Here is a 26,502-nt window from a genome sequence, read left to right on the forward strand (position 1 = left end):
AGCATTTTACAAAATATACCAAATTAAATCTATGTAATCATGTAATTCTGTAGTTAACAGCACTCATTCATTATATATTTTTAGATCTTACCTGTATCCTTATCCCTGGCTTTGTAAACTTGCCCATAAGTGCCTTCTCCAATAATGCCAATTATATCAAATTTATCCACGCAGCGTTTCCCCCAGTCAATGTCTTTTTCCTTTGTTTCACCATGGCGTGGTCCACATATTCTATTAAATAAAAATTAGCTCTAAGAATACATCCATAAAAATGTTCAGAAATAAGTTATCTGTAAAAAGCAACCTTTTTCATATTACTAACTTCTTGGAAAAAGATCCATAAGAACTGAATGAATTCAACTTTCAACATTTATGTTCTTTTAATTCCTCTCAGCTTGGACAAAGAAAACAGAAGAGTTAGTTTCAGTTTCATTTGCAGTCTCTTTCCATTCCATTGCTTTGCATATCTCCTGCCCTAGCACAAAACTGCATTATTCTCACTGAAAACACCACAAAGGAATAAGTTTGTTTAAAAATGGGCTCCACTGAAATTTATAAAAAAAGCAAAATTATTTTGTCTCAGGAAAGAGACATTTTGAGACATATTTTATTTAACAGTTTCTGCATCTGTCCATCCAAAACAATACACACCCACTTCACTAATCTATTAAAAGATGCCTACGCAATGGTTAGTACATTTAACTATCAGAGAAGATATCTCATTCAATATCTACCTTCTTCAAAGTGTTACGGATGAAGCAACCTCATTGGGAAAGGATGAATGGGGGCAAAGAAAGGAACAGCATCTAGACTTACATATTAATCACTTTCTGGACAGTTTACACAACAATGAATTTCAAGGGAAAGTTTTTAATGTGGTGCTTTAAGGGAGGGTATACAACCAAGAGGATATAAAACCAAGGAACAGTCTTAAACATGGGTTGAGTGGGCACTTTCAGTTCTGCATCTAAAGAGGACCTTCACGATTACTCACCAACAAACCTATCCCAAACCACTTCTTTTTGTCTGCAGTTTCTGCTCATTTGGCCCCTCATCATTACTGCACACAGCAGGACAGAAGGATGGTATAAATAAGGGAATAGGGTTCAGAGAAACTTAGTGCAAATGAGGCAAATAGGAAAATGGTGAGCAGGAGTACAAAATTTCATCTTCTCAAATGGTGCCAGTGCACTTAGGGACCGCCTTGCCTCTCTAGAAGACTCTCAGAAATAAAACATTCTGAGTCATTTAATGCTTGAAAAATAGGCTTAAATAGCACAAAGTGGCAGTAAATCGACATATGCTGATTCAAGATTTGCTGCAGGCATTAACCTATTTCCAGTATTTATAAAAAGCCAGGGAAATTATATATATTTCAAATCTTTATATTTTGAAGAAACTTGTATATCATTTTCTCTTACATGCAGTTACTGGGTTTTTTTAAAAAGTAGTAAACATACTTAGGCCTCCTTTTGCTGTGTGACTGAACTGCTGGTTTCTTTTCTTCAGGACTTTTGGATAAATCATCTCCTCCAGGCAACTCTGGTGGAAGTGGCAAGTCTGCAAGCAGATGGCGGAGTTTCTTCTCCACTTCCTTTTTAACTGCCTTCACTGAAAGATTCCCTCGCAAACTATAAAGATAAACAGAAAACAACTAAAATGGACTAAAATTCTTTTCCGTTTCATGGCTGGAAACCTAATGGGGGTGAGATCTCAGTAGAATTCACTACAAGTGACTATTTCATATAGTCTGCTTTTGCAGCAGTCTCTGCTTTTACAGCCCATAGGACATTTGATTATGTTTTACATGTGGCTACTGAACAGTGTGATCTAAGAATTACAGATCTGAGAACTAAGATCAAGAATATTTTTAGTTATTTCCTGGTGAATGTTAAAGTTAGTCATGACAATGTGCATTAGTGGCCAGGACAGGTAGTCAGGAAACCTGGATTAAGTCTCTACCACACACTTCACTTGTGAGCTCATGCAATTCAATTAGCCTGACCCTTTTACTATTTTCCCATCTGTGAAGAGAGGATAATACTTATTCATCTTACAACAGTGTTTTGAAAGACACAGAAGAGCAAAATCTCTTTTCTTCTTTTAATTCCATTAAAAAAAATCTTAGGCACAAGAAGCATATGAGCACATACATGGAGGAAGGGAGTCTAACTCCTTGTCCCACATTGCCTCACACATCTTGTTGCTCCATATGACTGTCACCGTTTGGCTCTCTGCTATTCACTAGCTTAAAAAATAAAGCTCTCAAAAATACAGTACTATGATGACTTTTTCCCACCCTCACAGTGGAACTTTTCAGATACTATAATATTATTTCATTGGCGAAACTGGTCTATAAATAATTATTCTGACATTGATTTAATACACATCTTGAGGCCTCACCATTCTTCAAAGTTTTCAAACTGCACTGATAGCAGTTTGAAGCCAAAATTGGTCTAAAATAATATGAATAGTCTAATATAGAACTTTCAATCATATTCCCTGTCATCCACTTATGTCTTTTCATACTTCCCCTGAGTTCCTTCTGCTCCTTTGCTTCATTTGCTTCTAAATCTAGAGGGATGTAATACTTATCCTGAGAACGTTACTGGACCAAAATAGTCTGTTTGCCCATCCCCATCAGTCCCATAGTAGTTTGAATCAGACACTTTTCTAAAAACAGCAATTTTGAAATTAAGTGCACTGCCTTATTTTATGGAAAGTGAGAACAGAACACTGGAAAGAAGGTTTCTAGCCAGCAGAGGCATCAGGCTCTGGAATTGCCTCCCCAATAACAGTAGTGCAGATAAAAAACCTAACTGGTTTTAAAACGGAGCTTGGTAAGTTCATGAAATTGATTATATGACGTGGTCGCTTGCAACAGCAGGAGGCTGGACTTTACAACCCAGGAGGTTCCTTCCCTTCCCATGTACTTACAAATATTATATAATGTTTATGTACGTTCCACCCAAAAATAAGCTACTTGTATAATTTAATTCTAACATTGCTGCAGAGTATTAGTTACTATTTGAGCCATCAGAATACCAACTTTTTAAGAGATCATATGGCTATCTGAATGTGTTACAAGTAGATAGTGGGTAACATCTCATATTACTGTAAATGGAAGACTAAGACATATTAGACAGCGTTTTGTATATAGTCAATTTGTATATAGTCAATTTCCAGTTTGTCTTTCCCACAACAGGGAAGAGAACATGTTTAAACTGAAAAATGTTATTATAAAAGCCACAACTTTGCTAAAGGGAGCCAAAGCTTTTCTCAAAAAACAAAAACTTTTGATTTTGAATTGACAGTGTCCTTTAAAATATTTGGACTTAGAAATATTTCCTCTTAGACTATTAGAAGTGCAAGTCAGGGTATTTTTTCTTTGAGTTTCAATAAGATCTCCAACCATCTTGTTACAATGTGATATAATCATTTTCAGATTGGTAATGTAGTCCAAACCGTACAATATTTGCCTATCTACTAGAATGTTATTAATTTACAAAGATAAAATAAATTGGTAGAACTAATTTCTAAAACCCAGTTTCCAATATATTGTGTACACATGGCCCTCCCTAATTTTCAAATTGGTAACAACTATTTCTGAATAAAAATATAATCTGAAGTTAAACTGGCTAGGATAAATTACAATGCATATTAAGCATTCTATTTCAGGCAGAAGCTGTTCATCAGGAACAGGATCAGGAAGCAATTTATTTTTTCACAGCCTAATAAATAAATGCTGCTCAACAGTCCAAGCCCTTTAAGGGTTAATTTTTTGCCATTCTCTCTGCTCTAAACCAGATAATTTACAGTAGATATTTGTGACCAGAGTCTTGTTCTCATAAAAACAAAAAGGCAGTTTTGCCACTATCTTCAAAGGGAGTATGATTGAGCCGTGCATGCATTCCTATGTTCACTAGACAAATCCACCGTTTTTGGAGGAATGGACTGAATTCTGCTGGCACTTCTGAGGAAAAGCAGCGATTTCTTTCCTACAACACAGGAAGTTTGTCAGATACTTCAATTGTATTTCTTTGACAATCTTTGTACTTTAACACATTACACCCTGTGTTTTTTATATTTATCCAGCAATTTAATAAAGAGAAACATTTAAGTCTGAATTCCTAGCAACTTTTATTTACAGGTAAGACACATGGGCTGCTACTACACAGTTTAAAATGACAAAGGAAAGCAGGCCAAACAAGTGTAAACACTGTAATCTTTCAAACTTAGCAATGCTACATAAATTTTGTGCTTCTCTCCAGTGCAGGGGTGGGCAAACTTTTTGGCCTGACGGCCACATCTGGGTGGGGAAATTGTATGCAGGGCCATGAATGTAGGGCTGGGGCAGGGGATTGGGGTGCAGGAGGGGTGTGGGGTGCAGGAGGGGCTCAGGGCAGGGTGTGGGGTGCAGGAAGGGTTCAGGGAACCAGGCTCCAGCCCAGCTTACTTCAAGTGGCTCCGGGGTGGCAACAGCACGCAGAGGGCTCCCTGACTGCCCTGGCCCCACACTGCTCCCAGAAGTGGCCAGCATGTCCGGCAATGGCTCCCAGAGGTGAGGTGGGGCAGGCGGCTCTGCCGCACGCTGCCCTCGCCATGGGTACCACCCTCAAAGCTCCCATTGGCCACGGTTCCCCGTTCCTGGCCAACGTGAGCTGCAGGGGACATGCCTGCAGGCAAGGGCAACACACGGAGCCCTCTGACTACCCTCCCCCAGGGGCATGCTGCCAGCTGCTTCCGGGAGCAGTGCGGGGCAAGGGCAGGCCCCGCTGTGCCACGGGGCTGGCAATCCTGTGGCCCGGGTTGCAAGCCCTGACAGGCCTTAAACCACTAGAGCAGGGAGGGCAAAGCAGTGTCTTTGCACAGTTGCATGAAATCTTGAAATCATGTTGTCACTGCAGCTTCAACGCTGGGAATATTAAGACGGATGCCTTCACATGCTGACTTTTTTTTTTTTCGGCACTAATTTCTTAAAATCTTCATTTATAAGCTAAGGGCCAGCTGAAAACCCTAACGTTTTAATCACATAGCCTATGAAAGTGTGGTATTGGTAACAGGCTCTCTAGACTTAATATTGCCCAGAAATCAGAGGAAAAGTGCAACAAGCTACAATTTAACAATTTTCTAATGCTGATAAGGTTTCTATCTCGGAGCTAAAAAAAAGTCTAATATGGTCCAAGTTCCATAACGTTTTTAGGACCTAAAAATACTTCACTATGGACATAAAATATTGTCCTAGTTCATATTCACTTCAAAGATGAACTGCTAGGTGCTTTACTTGCTAAAACCAGTGCTCATTACCATTGCAAGTGCTTACAATGTTGCTAACCCCTTAAAGCAGGCGTCTCAAACTCCCAGCCCACGGGCCACCTGCGGCCTGCGAACCTCCCCAGTGTGGCCCACAGGACTCCAGCAGTTTTGGGACCGGGTCTCTCCCTTGGCCCCCCAGGGGCCCCGGCAGTGCAGTGGAGCTGAGTGGCGTCTGCCTGTTCACTCCAGGGCTGCCAGCCCCTCCCTGCAGCCCCAGAGCAGGGCGGGGCTCTGCCTCCATGTGCTGCCCCCCACCCCTAGCGCTCCTGCAGCCAGTAAGAAGTTCTGGGGGCGGTGCTTGGGGGCAGCAGCACACAGAGGCCCCCCAACCTGCCTCACCTTAGATCCCAGGTAAGCGCCGCACCCTTGAACCCCCCTCCCAGAGCCTGCACTCCCCTCCCGCCCCCAAACTCCCTCCCAGAACCTGCACCCCCCTCCCCACACACCCCCAGCCCCCAAACTTCCTCCCAGAGAAGGGCAGCCAGCATGTCCCTTGGCCCGCGCTGCTTCCCACAGCCCCCACTGGCGCGGAGCGGCGAACCGCAGCCAGTGGGAGCCGCGATCGGCGGAACCTGTGGACGCAGCAGGTAAACAAACCGGTCCGGCCCGCCAGGGGCTTTCCATGAACAAGCGGTGGACTGGCTTTGAGAACCACTGGCCTAAAGTGGAGCTTTGATCAGACCTATGCAATTGTGCAGGTTTTTATTTCTTTAAAAATATACATGAATGTATATACTCACCTGTCAGTATCTGTATCTTCAGGCAGCATGGGAGGGAAAGGCAAGGGTGGCAGCGTGGAGGTTAGTAGTGCAACATTTCTATCTTTCTCCTTGGCTCCTACATTTGGTGTATGTGGTTTGTTTTTCTCTTTTACAGTGACTGGTTGCTGCTTCACGGCAGCCGATTTATTCTCTTTTACTGCTACTACTGCTGCTGCTGCTGCTTTCTGTTTAGCCACTTTGTCTACAATCAAGTTATTTTCCACCTTTGTCTCCTGAACAGAGACCTTTGCTTTTGCTTTGTCATTTTTCAAAGTTGAACCACTTGTAGGAGAAGATGTATGCTCAGTTTTTATTTTCTTCAGATCTTTCACATTGTTTGTTTGAGGTGCACTCACACCAGTGTCAGTGTTTCCCTTAGTAGGCGTAGAGGTGTTTGAAATTTTTGCATTGGCTTTGGCTGCCTCTGCAGCTCTTGCTTTTTTGTTCTTGTTCAACTCAGCAGCCAGGCTACTTTTCAGAGTCAGTGTGCTAGGAGAAATACTCGAGTGACGACTTCTGGACCTAGATAATCTGTGTCTGCTGCGAGACCTTGAGCGTCTTGATGAGTAAGGGCTTCTGCTTCGGGATTTTGCTGATCTCCTGCTTCAAAATAGTAAAGATTTGGTCAATTTAGGTTTAAAAATAAAGAATGTCTTTTATATAACCTGCCTTCCTTATTACTAGAATAGCTTTTGCAAGCACCATCATTGCCATTACTATGTTTAAAGGGTGAACATGCATCTAAATAAAACCCATATGGAAAGACTTTCAGAAACAATAAGAACTGTATCCCTGAATACAATATCAATGGCACAGACATAACCACACAGGACCTCAGACTATATTATGAATCTTTTTTAGCAGAGCTCCTTTGTAAAAAGTCATTGGGAAATCACAAAAATATAAACACAGAAAAGACATTCGCAAAAAGAAAAGGAGTACTTTTCTTTTTGCGAATACAGACTAACACGGCTGCTACTCTGAAACTTGTCAGAAAAGACATTGCATGCCTTCTGATCAGCTGTTCATTTCCTCCCTCAGTGTCAGAGCTGTTCTTTGCTTGTTGATAGAAATAACTTGATACTAAACAACACATACAACTATTTTAAAAAAACTACATAAATATGAGGATAAAAAATTGCTTTGTTGACAGTTAGGAAAAAAGTTATGGAACTACAGCAACGATAATTCTGCAATTTTGTACCTCTTGTTAATGTTTCTAGTACATATTTAGCAAACTGAAATATTAAGTTATACACCTAAAGAAGAAAAAGAGGAAGAGAAAGCAGTATTTATGAAGATGAAGTAATATTGCTGTAGGAACCTCAATTTGTGAATTTGCTGCCTTATAAAAATGTCTGGTATAACTATTGTTGCAGTAACTTTTTATCATTACCTTGTATTTGAGAAATACTACTGAATACATAGTTAGAAACTATTGTGATGAGCTGCGCACAAAGAAGCAGACTGAAAGACAGCAATCAACTTTCATTTCTGAGGACATAATGATATAAGCATAATGCTGTATTAATGCATTTTTGTAAGACAGTCTATACTTTTTTTTTTAGACAGATAATTCTCCCTGCATATCCCCTACAACTCAGCATAAGCATGTGTAATAACTCACAAGCTGTCACGCTACAGTATGTTATTTATTTACATTGCAGAAAAAGAAGAGCAGCAGGGGAGAAGAAAATAATGTCACTAATCTGGATTTCTGCACATGTGCAGAGAACAGAACAGGACACACATTTGCAAGTGCCCAGGAGGGAAAAATATCCAAGAGAGAGAATGTTGGTAGTTACAGAGAAAGCTCAGCAATTGTTTGAAGCCACTGAGAAAGATACCAGTTCACATACATTTTTACTTTACTCATTCAATAGATTCCATAGTTCGACTTGCCTAGTAGTTTTGATTTAGTTTTTTGTTGCAAACTACTAGAGACAAATTGCCAATTTAAACACAGGTGTTAAAAAATGGCTGCTATGAGTAACAAATAAATAAAGTACCCTAACCTATTACTAGTCCATGAAAATTTATGAAAGTGTTTCTTCATCCACTTTATTCCACTATGCATATCTGTCTCCAAATATATTCACCATATCCACAATTGTTCTAACTTCAGTTTAGTGGAACTATACTGTAATTCTATTTTTCTTGACTAGATCATTCCTGAAGAAAATGTTATTTCAGTGAGTCCATTTATCTGGGTTAAAAAAAAATATGCTAGAATAGTAAGGATCAGAGTTCTCAGTGTGCTGTACACTTCAGCTCATAACAAATATAACCAGACAACATGTAAGAACTGGCAGCTAAAACAAGGAAAACAAATATCATGAATGTTCTTGGAATGTTTCATGTGTTTGAAAAGTACCAGCTAATTTGATTCTGACTGTACAGAATATATTTTATTTATATACATATACATATATGTGCTTCAGATAAGTTGATCTTGTGTTATATAGTATTAAAATAGAGAAGATGCTATTACATATGTATTGGCTAATTTCCAAAAGAGAAACATGAATCTTGTATGAGAAAAGTAGGGTTTTTCAACCCTTGCTATTGAAATATCAAGATTTCACTGATATAAACAGGTTGATAGCACGTTTAGATTAAGTAGGACTTCTGCGATATGCTATAAACTAAAACTGAAACTAGTGGCTATATGGAGCTATATTTCATTAGATATGTCAGAACAATTTAACAGTTCAAAACACAGCAAATCAACCAAAATCTTTTCCCCAAGATACTTCTCAGAAACTAGGTATATTTAACATAATTCACTTCTGTGCCAGACAGAAGGTTTGGTTTTACAGAACCCTCTGGCAGAATGAGAAGAGGTCAGAAAGGAAGAAAACGGGGGGGGGGGGGGCAAGGGGAGAGGAGGAAATCACTGTACTCTACAGCATTTCCAATTGACACTGAAATAATTATGTAAAATGCACTTTTTCAGATAAGTGTGTTGCAGCTCTGGCACATAAAAAATTTAAGGAAAATACTTCTAACTAACTTTTAATGGAAGCAGTGGTTTAGTGAACTAAACACAGTGCTTGGAGTCTGGAGACTTGGGTTCTTTTCCTTACTCTATAATTTAGTTGCTGACCTTGGGAAAGTCACTTACATTTCTGTGCCTTAGGAGAATGTTTTCTACTTTTAATAAAAGGCAAGACAGAACCAAAATGGACAGCAAAATATTTTGATATACTGAACTGGTGGTTTCTCCCCCCCGGTATTATGTATGCCTGTAAGTTTTTGTTGTATCCCCCCCCACACACACACTTTTTCCTGCTTGTTTTTGACCTTGGAAATGTAAGTGTCAAGTCTTGCATTCTCCAGTTTTCCTGGAGTACTTCTAGAAACTTGCCTACACTAGAATGAAAGATGGTTTCATTGGTGCTAATCAAAAACAGTTTTTAAACAGTCTGACTAAAATACTCTTCCTCTTTCAAATACTTAACTTCTATCTACTCTTTTGGCTGGTAATTTCATCATTTCCTTAGTTTACTAGCCATAACAAACTAACAGCCTAGACTGGATCTGAATGCCTAACAAAAGAAAAATAGACAAGTAGGAAAGGAAAAATACCCCAAAGGAAAGAAAGAGGGCACAAGCACAATTTTTTCCCTTTACAGGTTACCTTTCAGGAACAACACTCTGCCCTCAGATTAGTGTACAGAACTCCATTTTCCCAACTGAGGGAAGAATTTGTCTCAAGCATATACCAACTGGTTTTAACATTATTCAGAGGCTACACCTTAGCTTAAAGAAAGATCACGTCACAAAGTTATAAAACATATGATGTCCAGATAACGTGTTTCTTTTAAAAGAATCTTTCTGGTAAATATCAGTTGTGTACTCTAAATGTTAGTGGACACCAGGACAAGCACCTGACTTCTTAACAGTGCTTATATCAGAAGTCTGCTCAGTTCTTCAAAGACTACTGCCACTTATATATTGCCCCATCTTACACATATTTGCCCTGGATGGTTTGTGTTTAGTCATAAATTTCTACATTTATTTTTTATTTTACCTAAGGAACTATATTTTAAATATCTGTTGCATTAAATATTGAAGAATTTAAAAAGCATCTTTGGCCCAGTCTGGGGAGAGTAGAGGCAGTACAAGACTTAAGTACCACATCCTGTCCTCCTCAACTGAATGGAGTTGCCATAATGCTAGATTTTTAAGAGGGAACTGTGAATGGAAAACAATTTTAAAAAATCCTAGCTTTATATCCATCAGTCTGTTTCAATTTTCCATGATTATGCCCAGTAGCTGACATTGTTTGGTGTTTGTCCACACACACAGGCACCTTTGTCATATTTACTTATTAATTGTTCCACAGATGCACCCAACAAAGGGCACGCTGCATTGCTACAGCACAGCAGCACTTCACACCTAATTTTTAGCATTTATATAGCACTATACTTTTCAAAACACTACAAAAATTCATACAACACTTTCTGAAGTAGACAAGGACCACAAATACTATTTTATAGATGGAGAGAAACAGACAAACGAGATAGGAGTTCTTGACACCTGACTACATGTTTTTCTGGAGCCAGCTGCAGAAGAACATACTAGGAGTGAAACTAGGGTATATTGGTTTCTCTCTGAAAGAGGTTAAATATATAGTACTGCTGCTAAACACAAAGAGAAAGCAGAAAAAGGGAAAGACACAAAACATAGCATAAATGACAAGAGCGAAAGGAACAGCAGCAAAGGGCTTTCTCCAAAACCACCAAATCCAGCATGGTTTTGGGTAATGCTGTCACAGATTAGCAAATAGGGTAAAGCACTGTATTTTTAAGCATGATTTAACAACTTTTGCTTAACTTCTTAAATTTTTCAAAACAGACTGGTTGTCACTTTATCTCTGCTTAACTACTGAAAAACTTTCACAACAAGCTACTATTTTGGACACTGGATTTTGTCAGATGCATGCCACAAAACTACCACGAAACTGATCTTCAAGGGTTCTGTTATACCTTCAGTGTTAATTATACAAGTTGCATCAACACCTAGTGTATTTAAGAATGCAAAAAGTTAATGTAACATTTGAATAATCAAGAACACTGAAGTCAGAAAACTCCATAAGTTAGTTTATAATGCAACATTAATTGCTACATTGTATAAAATATTTTAAAGGTATGGAATGAAAAAAAAACAGCAACACATTATGCAGAAATAACCTCGTGTATGTACCGAGTGAGAATTTTATAGCTGGAATCTTAAGTTTGTGAATTTCTTGATTGGAATACTTGAGTTCTTTGTTGCATCACACTTTCCCATCCCCACCCCCTTTTATTAAAAAGAGGATTAAGTACTTTAGAGGCATATCACCATTGTTAACACAGACTAGTAGCATGTCAGAAAAACAAAAATTTAAAAACTCATAAGCAAAAAATGCTAGCTTTCACTGTTCATAACCTTTTAAAACACTTACAAGATTTTGTTTAAACCTTTATGGTTTTTCCTTTTAATTAGACATTCAAGAGAAAGCCAAGTTTGAAGTGTTGACTTTCAGCTGTTTGAATTACGCAAGAGCAAACATTTTAAATCAGAACTTCATCAGGATTTTTTCCCCCAATATTTGCAGAGTTCAAAAACAGCTGAACTGATTTTTCCCAATTCCTTAATAAAATATTCATCTTTAGGCCAAGATGTAATACCTCAGAGATCATCACAAGAATATGTTTGAGAAAGTTATCAGTAACTGAAACAAGGGGAGCAGGTTAAAATGGAATCTACAGCTCAACCCTAGCAAATAGCATACAAGCACCATGGTCTTCCAGTGTATGTAATTATCTGTCCTTTTAAAAATATTTGAAAAGGTAGATCTATAAATGTAATCAATTGACTTTTACCTTAAGTCTCCCAAGATACTATATACCCATATCATCACTCAGTAATTTGAACCGTCAGTGACAGGACATTCTGGTTAATTATAATTTTAGCCTAAATTCTCTCTGTGCATTAATAAGCAAATTTAAGATTAATTCTCCTTGCCTATGATAGGACAAATTTTCTCTCATGTGATACACGATTAATCATGTTTTTCCTTTAGTCCAGTTTTTAGTTCAATGTCTACATTCGCATTGCATCAGCTATACAAAAAAATAGCTGTTTAGTACTGCTATTTGAGTAAGTGCCACATGTCTTAATTTTATTCAGATATTCAAATTCTATTCCTTCAATATTTTGAAGTTATTAGCAAGTCTAAAAAAAATCAGGAATGTTGGCTAACTTTGAAATTTCGTAATTTTATTTTTTTCCTTAATTTAATTTTATAACTAATGTGTCCTCACTAGAGAGCCCTTGCTTATGGAATTATTTACCAGCAGAGATTAGACTGACCTCAGGCCTGTTTTCAGAATGCTTTGCAAAATTAACTGCTTTGCAAAAATCCGTCCCATAATAAGCAAAGATAAGGAAAAAGAACAAAAAAAGAGAGCCACTGAACAAATGAGAGGTAAAAACCTAAGTCCATTACAAGTAACGATGTAAATCTTAAATATGGAATTCAGAACTCACACCACAATGACAGAGGTCCTTAATATACATCAGATAGATATAAATTAGGTAAAAGAACAAACATTCAGAACTTTTAAAAGCTCTTCCATTCCCTATCTTAAAAAAATTGTAGTTTTAAATTTTAAGTTTTTTGAGGAAAGCTCAGTTCTAAAGAGAACTTTAATATCAAGTATTATTTTTAGAATACCCCATCCTTCAAACAGAAAAACATCTAGGCTAAAAAAAAAATCACATTCCTTTAATTTTGTCTATAGCCAGTACAACACCAAAGGTCTGGTGCAATCACCTGTATGTAATATTCCCAATATAAACATCCATTTATTTTAATTGTATGAAATATTCAAACACATTAGTACCTGTACCTAAGTGTGAAATAAAATAATTATACACATATTAGATTATGTGAGTTGAAAGTGTGATCACACAGTTTACAATGACCTGGATTACCTGAGCGAAGTCATGGGAAGCTATTTGATCTGGTCTTACAATTCCATGCTTTGTAAAACACATCAGAATCAGTTACTAGAGAAAGTTTAAATACTCTAATACAGATATGAAAAGTTTGTCACAATATGGTTTTGTTAATATAACATATTTTTGTACTACACTGTTCAAAATTCAATCTAGTTGCTACAGAAATACCTTATATCCTCATTCTTCTATTATCTTAAATATGCAATCAGTTCCTACAGAATAACTCTGTTAATATAGACAAAAGAAAAACATAAGCAACACTACCAATTATTTCAAGTAATATCTTAATAGCTGATGTTCATTTGTCTCCCACCCCAGCAAAGACACACTAAAACTGATCTCATTCAGACCAAGAACAACAGGTCTTGAAAAATCAATTCACCTAGTCATTGGCAATGAGTTGAAAGTTTTCACTGGCAAGTGATGGAGCTTAAACAGCATCTGTAGAATTTAAGGTTTTTAATGAAAACTAAATTTCTAGCCCTTATGGTTGCAAAGATGAAGTTCCAGGTGTGAACCATAGGTAAACTGATCCAATGTCTGTGGATGCTCAGAGCTCACCTGCAAGCAGCAACAGGTTGAAAGTGACAAGATACTAGTCAATTTCACAATTGCAATTCAGAACTCTGTGAGCAGACAAGTATCATGTCAGTTTCACACTGCTGCTGCATATTTAAGTTATACCCTAGTGAAGTCATTGGAGCTGTTGTGTCCCTGGTCCTCATAAGTTTCTTCTCCATCCCCAATATTTTATATAAAGCTTTTGGCTGGGAAGTTCAGTCATCTAGCTGAAAAAGTACGTAATCCTTTTTCCAAGCCTTGAAGACAAAATACCTAAAGCACTGTAAAAGTTTATTCACATTATCTTCATTTTCACTGTCCCTAGATACCAAAATTGCTACAGTCAGACAGCAATGTAGCGTTACTGCAAGCACATTCTTTGCAGTTCTAGGGCATTACCATTAGGAAACAGACTAGAAGCCAGAGAAAGGTGAGCTTACTATCATAACACCATTACACCTAGACACGAGATCAGAATGAAGACTTTATACCAGCGGTTCTCAAACTGAGTATCAGGACCCCAAAGCGGGTCACGACCCTGTTTTAATGGGGTCGCCACAGCTGGTGTTAGAAGTGCTGGGGGCCAAAGCCGAACCCTCAGGCTTTGGCGGGGCTCAGGCTTTGGTTTCAGCCCTGGACAGTGGAGCTCAGGTTATAGGCCCCTCACCCAGGGCAGCAGGCCCACTCTCAGGCTTCAGTTGCCCTCCTAGGGTCATGTAATAATTTTTGTTGTCAGAAGGGGGTCACAGTACAATGAAATTTGAGAACCACTGCTTTATATCGTACAGGTCAAGAACGTACATGCCCTAAGAAGCTGATGCCCTCATGAAAGCATTACACTTGTCCATGCAACTATGGCCCAAGCTATGCAGCAAACCCTTCCAACTTATGTGGCAAAGCATCATTCATTTGTGCACCAGACTAAGAAATGCACAACATTAACTGATTCAAGATTCATATTATAAGCTTCAATTTTATTTACATAATTCCAAAAATGCCCCATAAAATGAAAATATATAAACTAGTGCATAATATTTATATTGGGGCAGATGAAAACCACCCAGAATTTTCTGATATGCCCACACCAGGGATACCTTCAAAACAGTGAAATTTCTCTTCATACCTTTTCCCATAAAGCAAGTTGGACACTGAACAGACTATATATCCAGACTCCCAGAGATTTGTGAGTGGGATGGACTGGTAACTGATATACATATTCAAGGTATACTCTCAAAAGTAACAATGCACTGGAGTGGATCGATCTTAATTTCTATCTTTCAAGGTGATTTGGGTGGTTAACTCCCATAGTCCCCTTTGAAAAGCCCGGCCCCAAATAATAGCTGTTTTAGAAACATCTCAATGAGACAGCTCTTAAAACCTCCCTATCAATACTGTGGCCTGTTCTGCCACTGGCTGGCCCAACTGCTCCAGCAACCAACTTAAGAAGCCTCGTATCCCCTTGGCCAAGACCGTAAAACTTTTAGACTCTGTCTACACAAGGAATATGCAATTTTAAACTGATTTAGTTACACTGGTACAAAAGTTTATATGGACACTTATTTTGGTTTAAACCAGACTTATTTTCATTTAGCTGATTAGGTATCAGTTTAAATTAAATTGAAATAAGCCACTCCAACTAAAATAAAGATGTGTACACAGGGGCTTAAACAAAGTTAAAATGGTTCAATTTTCTTGTTTAGATAAGACCCAAACTGAAACCTCTATTCCATGTGTGAGAAAAGGCCTTCCCAGGTTGGCCATTATTAATCCTCAATATGAAAGATAGATTTAAGAACAGAAGCATGGAAAATACACTATATTCTGCCCCAGCAACAGGCAAACAAAATGATGTTTAGAGCAGCATTTTGAATGCATATAAATGGGGCAAAATAGGATATATCAAGGCCAGAGAGGAGCAATAGCTAAGACATGAGTAATGGAGGCCTGAATGTGAGTTTTAGTAATGATGACAAAAAGGAAAAGCCAGATATTACAGATGCTGCGCAGGGAGAAATTGAAAGATTTAGACATGCCCTATATGCGACATTTTAGAGAGGGATGAATTGAAGACAAAGTTCAAGCTACAGACCTATTGTGTGTTAAAGGCAAAGAACCCCCAGTACGGAAAATTAATACTTTTGGGGAGGTTTAGTTAAAACAGGAGCTGATGGAAAAGCAAGCAGGTGCTGAGGATGACTCAAGTATACCCAAGAACTTCTGTGGCCCTTTATCATCATAGCATCTGAGCACTGCACAAGCATTAATGAATTTATCTTCACATCCACTTTGGAAGTATCATCCCCATTTTACAGACAAGAAACAGTCAAAAAGAGCATATATGACCAAGCCATGGTCAACTGCAGAACATGGAATTTAACCCAGATCTCCTAGGTCCGACCCTAATCAGAAGGCTATCCTTTCCTCCCTCAATGTCTCTATAAATGCAGTCTCCCATTGGCTTCCCCAACTCCTCCAGCAAGTCAGAAAGATGACATCTGTTAGGGAAATTAGTAAATACAGAAGTATCTCTGTATATAGTAAGAGATTGGACAGAAATCACAGATTAACTGGAGAAAAAGTCAGAGAAATTCTGGAAAACAAGCCATCAGATTTGCAATTCAGACATTTATATTAGATATTTTTTTTAATTTAAGGGATAGAAACTCTCATACTTCAAACCAAAAGCCCACTTTGTTCTGTAATTGTCCACTACAAGGTTTCATGCACCTTCCTCTAAAGCGTTTCTTACTGGCAACTGTTTGGTTTTTTTTAAAAACAAAACACTGGAGGGGATGAACTACTAATTGTATCAAATATGGCAACTCCTTAGGTAAAACCCCGTGGCATACTATGGCAATTCATGACAGGAATATTGTCAAAGAATTCCACTCAGTGCACACATCAGCTTGTAACTCAGCAATTCTTAATTCAATCAATATTTCCTAAATCCAATTGTTTTCTTAAATCATGACCATTTTAAAAAACGTTTCTTTAACCAATTATAACACTCTTAAATGACAACTACTTTTCATCTGAATGATTGTTCTTGTTCAGATTATAAATACTTTTTCCTGTTTTGAAATGTTCTGAAGTTTACTAAGATGTTTCACAATTGCAACTTCAAATACATCTTATTTTTAAAAAACATCTTTCTTTTATCTCCCAACATAATACAGGATACAAATTGTGTTACTCAACCACTTCAAAATTTAGTGCCCATCCAGAAAGTGGATTTTACTGACAAGCCTCAGTAGAATGGCAGGATGGCTCAGAGAACATGCACCATTTTCAATGAGTGCTGGTCAAAGCGTTAACTGACACGGAACCATCAGAGGAAGCATGAAATTGTTTTTCATGGAGTCGACGGAATTCTTGTCAATGGAGTGGTAAAACTTAAAAATATAAATATTTTTAGAACCTGAATAACTTTATTTATCTTACAGTTGTTACAAACTGGTGCATAAAGTATTGATCCAAGACCATCACAAGATTCTTTTATTACAAATATAGTTCTTTTTTTGGAAATATGCACAGGCCAAACACATAGCCCTCACAAAAATCCAGTTAATTAAAAACAAGTTGTTAATAAATACAAATCCAAAAGGTAGATAACTCTACTTGACAATACTCAGCCATTACTGAAGGCATTTTTTTCTGCATCACAAAAACCAAAAAACTTAGCCATCAAGTTAGCATATACATTAAGCAGAGTAAGACCCTGACCCTGCCAAAATACACACATGTAACTTTTTGCACTACAAGTGCCCAGTGATGTCAGTGGAACTACTTGCAGTGCATGCAGTTAAACACAATAGTAAATCTTTGCAGGATAAGGACCTAAGCATCATTTTTTTAAAAAAAATAAGCACTTAGTGAAATATGCATAATTCCTTTGCAGCATTTAATATTGCCTCTTTTTCTACTAAAACAATTGGCTTGCACTAATAAATTACACAAGTACAAACACTAAATGACCCATACTTTATTCAATTTAATTTTTAACTAACTCAGTGCTAAAAGAAGAACTAAGCTATAAAAGAATTTAACATTTATCTATCTCTGGGGTTAGATAGGAACAGGATGCTTATGAGGGAAATCTGCTGATTACAACATTTAACAGACCCCAGAGTTCTCACCCACAGTGGTGGATGGTGATTTCCCACTCCAGATAACATTATAATGGGAAGTTTATAACCATGCCCCCCCACACATGGGAGATTTTACCTTTACAATCGCTCTTCTCTACAAGAGAAAAAGGAGTAGAAGTGACAGGTCCACTTTATTACATTATGGTCTCTTCCCTGCTCCGGGGGCAAGGCAGGAGGGTGATTTTAGTATATCATAGTCTCTTCCCCGCCTTCTCCCCAATAGGATGGGAGAAGACAAAGCCACGGATTTTTTTTCTATATTAGATATAAATCTCCCCGTTTCCCCACCCAAGTTATTCAGGCCAAAGCATCCCTCACGCCCCTAGGATACAACCCCCCTCCCGCCCCCATCACTCTTCTCTGTAGACATACACACAGCATCATACCTCCAACATCAACTCACCTGACAGTGGGGCTGTAGGGGCTCCGGGAGCGGCGCCAGCTGCTGCCGTAGGGGCTGGGCGACACATCCCCACCGCGTTCGTACGAGCTGTGCCGGCTGTAGCTAGGGGATCGGCGGCGGCTGTAGGGGCTGAGGGGGGAGCGCCCGCCGATGGGGCTGGGCGATTTGCGGCTCCTCTGGCTCTGGGAGGCCCTGTGCGACGGGGGGCTGTCGTCCCGGCCGGGGCTAGGGGACGAACGTTGCCGCCTGTAGGCCCTAGGCTCGGCCTTATCCTCCCGATAAGCCTTCGGCGGGTCCTTGTAGGCCGAGGGCGGCTCCTTGGCCGCTTTAGTCCGGCTCTTGTGCGCTTTGCCCTCCCGCTCCTTCCTGCCAGTGCCGGGGGAGGCGGCCGGGCCCTTCCTGCGGCCGTCGCTGCCGCCGCCACTGCTGCTCTTGGGGCCCTCCCGGTCCTGGCCCCCGGTCTGATTGTGGCGGCTGCGGGACTTGGAGGAGGAAGAGGAGGCCTCGGCTCCCCCCCTGGCCACCGCCGCCCCCTCCTGCTGCTTCTCCTCCCCCCGCCTGCGGTGCTCCCGGTGCCGCTCTCTGGAGCGGCCGCTGCTGCCGCGATGTTCCCGGCGCGGCCGGCTGCTCCGCTCCGACTCCCCCCGGGGCCGCTGGCTCCCTCCGCCGGAGGAGGAGGCCGGGCTTCCCCCGCCGCTCCCCGCCCCGCTTGGTCCGGCCGCTCCGCTTCCCACCAGCCCCTCGGACTGAGAGCTCACGTCGTCGTACTCCTCCACCAGAGTGCTCAGCCCCCCGCTACCGCGCCGCTTCTCCGGCTCCTGGGCGCCGCCCCCTGCGCCTCCCCCGCGGCCCCGACGCCGCTTGTGCCGGGACCCCGAGCGCCGCTTGCCCCGGGGCCGCTTCCGCTCCCCCCCGTCCCCGCAGCAGGAGGAGGCGCTGGTGGCCGCCAGGAACAGCAGAGACTGCGGCGGCAGCGGCGGCTGCAGGAGCGGCGGCTGCAGGAGCGGAAACAGCAGCGGGTGAGGAGCCGGCGGCGGCGGAGCGGGAGGCTGCGGCTGGGCCGCGAAGCGCTTCCGTCTCCGGTGATGCAGCCGCTTCTTGTCCGCCGGCGCCTCCACCGCTGCCGAGCCGCCCCAGCCCCGGCTTCCCCCGCTCCCTCCAGCTGGCGCCGCGTCCGAGGTGCTCGGCATCGAGATCACTCAAGGCCGAGGACTAGGACGCGGCCTACGAACCCGCTGCCGCCGCCTTCAGGGCGCTGCCGGCGCCATGGAGACACCGCGCCGCGCACAGACAGACCCCGGCCCCGCCGCCCGCCTCACAGACCGCGCCGCCCGCCCGGCCGCGCCTCACATCGGGCCGCGCGACCCCCGCGCTCGGGCCGCCCCGCAGCAGCGGGGGGTGGGGCTGGGGGGGGGTCTCAGTCACCAACGAGCCCGGAGGCTCGTGGGCCCGGCCTCCCACTGTCCCCGCAACACGGAAGAGTCTCACGGCGGCCTCCTCACTCCATCCCGGCCCGCGCCTCCTCCTCCTCCGGCGGCGGCTCGCCTCTCTCGGCCGCTCCGGCGGCGCCTGCGGGCCGCGCTGCCCCCCCACCCCCGGCTCCTCCTTGAGTCCGAGGGTCAATGTCGCGCCGTAGGTGTCCCAGCCACGCGCACTCCCGGCGGCTCGATCCCGCTGCCTCCGTCGCTCGCAGCCGGGCAGCGATCGAGAGGCCTCCGCGCTGTGCGACTGACACACACACACACACACACACAGGGGACACGGCGCACACTGCGCACGCGCGTATCGCCCAGGGAGGGCGGGGTGCTCACGAGCGCAAGCCTTCTGCCCGCCGCCGGCCGGGAGACGATCGATACCACGCGAGAGACTCCCCTGAACGTCACGACCGGAAGATTTCACGCGTGACTTCCGGCCGGGTGGAGAGCCCAATCCGCTTCTGCGCCGACGGCGCGGGGAAGGGTTTTAGCAGCTTCCGCTTTGAGAGGTGAAAGGTTATCCGAGAGTTTCCGGGCGGGGGCGCGGCGTCGTCGCTGCTGGTCCCGAGGAGGATTCGCCCTGGAGGGAAAGCGGCTCCTCCTCCCGCCGTGGTTCTGGCTGCAGGCCCGGGCCTGTGGCGCCCATCCCGGGCGGCAGACGGCGGCGGCGCTGGGTACGGGGCAGGCCCTCGCGCCGCGTGCGGCGTTGTCCACCCTGCGTGTTTGAACGGCCGCGGGGGGCGGTTCGGGGTAACGCAATGCGGGTCGCTGGCCGCGGGTCACGTTCTCGAGCCCGGAGCCTCGTGCGCGCCCACGCGGCTCGAAAGCTGAGGCCGTGAGACAAGCCGCCAAGTGCCCGAGCGTAGCCAGCACTGTAATCCCTGGCCCAGGCCCGCGGGCTCCATTTGCACAAGAGCCGCCTCCTACACGTTTCCCTGCTCACTCAGCCGATGGTAAAAAAAAAAGCGGGGGAGAAATCCGGCACCTGGTGCGTTGTGTTTTAAGTCAGTGGGACTGGGACAGGGCCATGCGTTCTCATTACCATAAGCAGGGAGATGACGCCACTTAACAGAGGCATTAAATTATCTGTATTAACAATGTCTGTCCTTAAATTTTCAATATAAACACAGGTTTCAGAGTAGCAGCCGTGTTAGTCTGTATCCACAAAAAGAAAAGGAGTACTTGTGACCTTAAGAGACTAACAAATTCATACGAGCATAAGCTTTCGTGAGCTACAGCTCACTTCATCGGATGCAGTGGAAAATACAGTGGGGAGATTTTATATACACAGAGAACACGAAACAATTGGTGTTACCAAGCACACTGTAAGGAGAGTGATCAGGTAAGGTGAGCTATTACCAGCAGGAGAGGAAAAAAAACCTTTTGTAGTGATCATCAAGATGGGCCAGTTCCAGCAGTTGACAAGAAAGTGTGAGGAACAGTAGGGCGGGGGCAGGGGAGAATAAACATGGGGAAATAATTTTACTTTGTGTAATGACACATCCACTCCCAGTCTTTATTCAAGCCGAACGTAATGGTGTCCAGTTTGCAAATTATTTCCAATTCAGCAGTCTCTCGTTGGAGTCTGTTTTTGAAGTTTTTTTGTTGAAGAATTGCTACTTTTAGGTCTGTAATCGAGTGACCAGAGAGATTGAAGTGTTCTCCGACTGGTTTTTGAATGTTATAATTCTTGACCTCTGATTTGTGTCCATTTATTCTTTTACGTAGAGACTGTCTGGTTTGACCAATGGCAGAGGGGCATTGCTGGCACATGATGGTCTCTGATAGTGTGGCTGATGTGATTATGCCCTATGATGGTATCTATTCAGGGGACATGTGGACAGTTGGCAATGGGCTTTGTTGCAAGGATAGGTTCCTGGGTTAGTGTTTTTGTTGTGTGGTGCATGGTTGTTGGGGAGTATTTGCTTCAGGTTCGGGGGCTGTCTGTATGCAAGGACTGGCCTGTCTCCCAAGATCTGTGAGAGTGCAACCTGAAGCAAATACTCACCAGCAACCACACACCAAAAACACTATCCCAGGAACCTATCCTTGCAACAAAGCCCATTGCCAACTGTGTCCCCTGAATAGATACCATCACAGGGCCTAATCACATCAGCCACACTATCAAAGGCTCGTTCACCTGTACATCTACCAATGTGATATATGCTATCATGTGCCAGCAATGCCCCTCTACCATGTACATTGGCCAAACTGGACAATCTCTACGTAAAAGAATAAATGGACACAAATCAGATGTCAAGAATTATAACGTTCAAAAGCCAGTCGGAGAACACTTCCATCTCTCTGGTCACTCGATTACAGACCTAAAAGTGGCAATTCTTCAACAAAAAAATTTCAAAAACAGACTCCAACGAGAGACTGCTGAATTGGAATTAATTTGCAAACTGGACACCGTTACATTAGGTTTGAATAAAGACTGGGAGTGGATGTGTCCTTACACAAAGTAGAATTACTTCCCCATGTTTATTACCCCCACCCCCGCCCTACTGTTCCTCACGTGTTCTTGTCAACTGCTGGAAATGGCCCACCTTGATTATCACTACAAAAGGTTTTTTTTCCTCTCCTGCTGGTAATAGCTCACCTTACCTGATCACTCTCCTTACAGTGTGTATGGTAACACTCAATGTTTCATGTTCTGTGTATATAAAATCTCCCCACTGTATTTTCCGCTGAATGCATCCCATGAAGTGAGCTGTAGCTCATGAAAGCTTATGCTCAAATAAATTTGTTCGTCTCGAAGGTGCCACAAGTCCTCCTTTTCTTTTAATATAAACAGAAGTGCCTTAGGTTTTTTCCAGTTCTGGTGACTATCATGATTGTTGCAAGTATTTGGTGATTGTCTTAAGCACCAGTTGTTCAGGTCCTGTGTATCTTAGTGTTCTTTAGAGTAGATTTGTTTAACCTTTGTGTTGCAGTAGAAAAATATTGAAAACTTAAGTCCTAAAGGCATAAAAACCAGAAAATAAGTAGAATTAGGTATTATTTTTAAAACTCTTTGGTTTAAAATCATATCTTAAATCTGGGGTCTGCCTCATGATTTTGGAACACTTGGGCATTGCAACCTTGACTTCTAAAATAGATATTGATGGTGCTACAGTGTTTCGTATGAAATCAAAGCTGTGGTGGTGTATACATGCAAGCAACAAAGTTTAAAAAGTATGTTTGGGGGAAGATATAGGTCAAGCATTTCCCTTCAGCTCTTAATAGCTGGCAGCCTTAAGTGTCCTAGTAGTTTTATAAAAAGAAAAGGAGTACTTGTGGCACCTTAGAGACTAACCAACCTACTTGAGCACAAGCTTTCGTGAGCCGTGTCCGATGAGGTGAGCTGTGGCTCACGAAAGCTTGTGCTCAAGTAGGTTGGTTAGTCTCTAAGGTGCCACAAGTACTCCTTTTCTTTTTGCGAATACAGACTAACACGGCTGTTACTCTGAAACTAGTAGTTTTATGTATGCAGTGTTTTTGTAGCTGTGTTGGTCCCAAGATATTAGAGAGACAAGATGGGTGAGAGACAGATTGTTAAGCTTAATAAGGAGGTAGCACACATGGAATAGACCATTCAAGGCAAAGTGGGCAGTTAATATCTCTGCAGTCATATGACAAAGGAGGTTTGTGTATTGTAATGAGCATAATCCACTAGAGATTTTACAGTGGTGCAGCTGTGCCTTTGTAAGCTCTTTAATATAGCCACTCTAAACCAATGGGGGAGAGTTCTCCTGTCAGTTTAACTACTTCAGCCCCCATGAGCATCAGTAGCTATGCTGGCAGAAGAAACTCTCACACTGACACAGTGCTGTCCACACCGGCGCTTGTTTCGGTGTGTCTTATATCTCTTGGGGGGTGATTTTCACCCTTTTGAATGACACAGGTTATGCCAACATAAGCTGTAGTGGTCATTCAAGAGCATAGTGATTGTCTTGTTACCCACATAGTTGTTACTGGGGTATTTAGTGCACTGGACGAGGTACACCACACGTGGTGAAAGGTGTGTTGTGGGGTGTGTTCCTCATTGTAGCAGTGGAGATATGGCTTCAGGTTTTGCATCTGTTGTTCTGGCATTGGCTGATGCCACTTTGACTTGGTGTGTCCTGGTTTGTAGGGATCTTGCTTCTGATGATGAGCTTGGCAAGGCTGGGGGGTTGTTTGGAGGCCAGAAGTGGGGATTGCAGAAACATGTTTTGTTTTGTTTTTTGCCTTTCTAGAAGTGGTCCCTATTGAGTATGGATTGTACTTGTTTGATGATAGCCCGTATGGGTTCCAGTGTGGGGTGGATGGTGACGACTAAAGGTGGGGGGGAGTAGTTTTTCCCCTGCGTTGAAGCGGAGTATTTGGGGGACCCATTCCATGAATCAATGTGCTGCTCTGATGGAGTATCCTGGTGTAGTGAAGGCGGTTCTAAGTGTGTTAAGGTATGTCTCCTGGATTTTTTCCTCCGAGCATATTCTGTGGTATTTGAATGCCTGGTTGCAAAACACTAGGAAATCTGTTGGTCTGGTGTGATTACTGAATCTGTGAAAATGAGTGTTTAGTGATCAATGGGTTTTATTAATACACATACCAAAATATAAGAATCATTACAATACAGAAAGTAGATAAAGGGAGGGGAAGGGAAACAACATCTATCCTCAGGGTCCATGTTAATCGTAGACCTCTAAAAGGTCAGCTTAATTGTTTTCAGTTTTTCAGGCATTCCCTTTCTGCATAATGCCAGTCATTTATTAGCTGCAAGGTCAGCTGTATCACTGAGCCAGGCATGAATACTTGGTGGGGAACAACTTTTCCATTTTTGCAGGATTTTTTTTTATTTTTATTTTTTTTTAAGCAACCAAAGCTGCACATTGAAACCACGCTGCTTTGTTATCAGGTAATCTTTCATGTATCAGGAATATATCCAAGAGTGAACATTAAGTGGGAGGGCTCCAAATTAATATCAAATATTAAATTGGTCTTTTGAGTCACTTCATATCAGAAATTCTTGATACCAGGGCAACCCAAAACATATGAGGTAATGTAGGACTGAAGAAGTTAAGTTTCCAACAGCAGTCAGCCTTTATTTGCCCATTACCATTACCCAATGTGGGGGCCAGTATATTCGAAAAAGTGTCTTTTGGTGAATAAGCCATACTCTCTAACTCATAGTTGCTTTTTAAACATTAGATACAATTGTATTCCATTAGGTTGGAGATGGTTGTGTATCCAAATCTCTATTCCAAGGAAGTCATACATTATCAATCTTTGGCAGATTTTTATGGACCAGAAAATTGTAAAAGGATACCGATAGCTGAGTAAATCCAGGACATTTTCCTCCAAAGTAATAAAGGTTCTGGCGTTCCCAGTGCATTTGGTCCAACGACATTCATAAGTAAATGCCTTTTACCTGAAGATATTTCCATGCTCTGGAGCAGGAAAAGCCAAATTGTGGCGGAAGATCTACAGATGGTTTAAGTTGTAGGTTAGGTGCACAACCGTCATAATTCCTCTCCATTCAATCTGTTCACATCAAGGTTCTTCCACCACTTTTAAGGATTGGATTATTCCATAGGGCCCCCTTGATGTGGAAGAATGGAGGGAAGCAGAATTCCACACGCAAGTTTGACCAAGCTTGTGTCACAGCTGTTAGTGTGGGTGTTCTGGAGCCATCAAATCTATAATAATTTGATCCTACAATGCCTGAAACGGGGAGAGGGTGTACCAATTCTTGGTAAATCGAACCCACAAAATGCCTGGTTTAACAAAAAAGAGATCTAATTTTCCAAGTTGGGAAAATGAAATCCTCCCAGAGATAGGGGGACCTATAATTTGTTCAGAGCCTGTCTAGGTTTCTTACCTGTACCCCAAATGGAAATTCTGGAAAATATTAGTGAATTTTTAAAAAAAAAATAGAGGAATAGAAATAGGGAGATGCCTCAGGACAAACAAAATTCTGGGAGGGACATTCATTAATTTTACCTCAAACTGAGGATTAACAAACTCCATCTCCCCGCATCGTTAGCCACTTGGGCAATAATTGGTTATTTACAGGTTTCTTGTGTATAGTTGTCTATAGGGTTCAATTGTTGAAGCTGACCGTTAAGTTCTGGAAGTTGATGTTGCGTGGGAGTGTTCTAGAGGGAGTTTGATGGATGAGGGAGATGGGTGGGTGGTTGAAGTTGTGATGGATGTCTATGAAGGGGTTTAGGTCATCTGTCCAGAGGATGAAAATATCACCAACGTACCTCAGGTATATCGTTGGTTTCCTGGTGCATTTGTCCAGAAATTCTTCTTTGAGGTGGCCCATGAAGATGCTGGCATATTGGGGAGCCATTCTAGTACCCATGGCTGTTCCCAGGGTTTGGGTAAAGTGTTTGTTGTTGAATGTAAAGTAGTTATAGATGAGGATTAAATAATGAGGTTGGCAATGTGTTTGGGGCAGGTATCTGTCCACTATAATCTGGTAGATATTTGAGACAGGCAGCGATGCCATCATAGCAAGGGATGTTGATGTATGTAGGAAGGTGACATCCATAGTGGCAAGAATAGTGTTCTAAGGGAGGCTGTTAATGTTGTGACGTTTCCGGAAGAAGTCAGTTGTTTCCTGGAGAAAACTGGCTCTTTGTGTGGTGAGTGCTATGATCAGATATGATACTTGGGTTTACCTTGTTTACCTTGGGAAGCATGTAGAAGGACCCTGCAGTGCATTCATGGGGACTGTGGTTGTAGAGTTTCTCTAGGCTTTGTTGGGGGAAGGATTTGATATCCTGAAATTCTTGGGTGAATTGTAGTGCAAGGTCTTTTGACTTCTTTGTAGTAGGTGGTGTCGGAGAGTTGGC

General features: G+C 42.1%; 1 protein-coding gene across 2 annotated transcripts in view; it reads right to left on the reverse strand.

Annotated features, from left to right (window-relative positions):
* CDK13 (cyclin dependent kinase 13) overlaps positions 1–19,526 on the reverse strand; it is a 55,667-nt gene extending 36,141 nt beyond the window's left edge. For both annotated transcript variants that reach the window (XM_084621184.1, XM_084621185.1), the window contains exons 1-4: positions 18,201–19,526; positions 6,057–6,677; positions 1,461–1,631; positions 92–231 (exon numbers count right to left, since the gene is read on the reverse strand). In XM_084621184.1, coding sequence (XP_084477310.1) covers positions 92–231; positions 1,461–1,631; positions 6,057–6,677; positions 18,201–19,390 — 2,122 coding nt within the window. In that variant the 5' untranslated portion in view covers positions 19,391–19,526. The remainder of the gene's footprint in view (positions 1–91; positions 232–1,460; positions 1,632–6,056; positions 6,678–18,200) is intronic.
* Between the last annotated feature and the right edge of the window lie 6,976 nt (positions 19,527–26,502).

This window comes from Lepidochelys olivacea (genome assembly GCF_965140295.1).
Source record: "Lepidochelys olivacea isolate rLepOli2 genome assembly, chromosome: 2".
NCBI lineage: Eukaryota > Metazoa > Chordata > Testudines > Cheloniidae > Lepidochelys > Lepidochelys olivacea.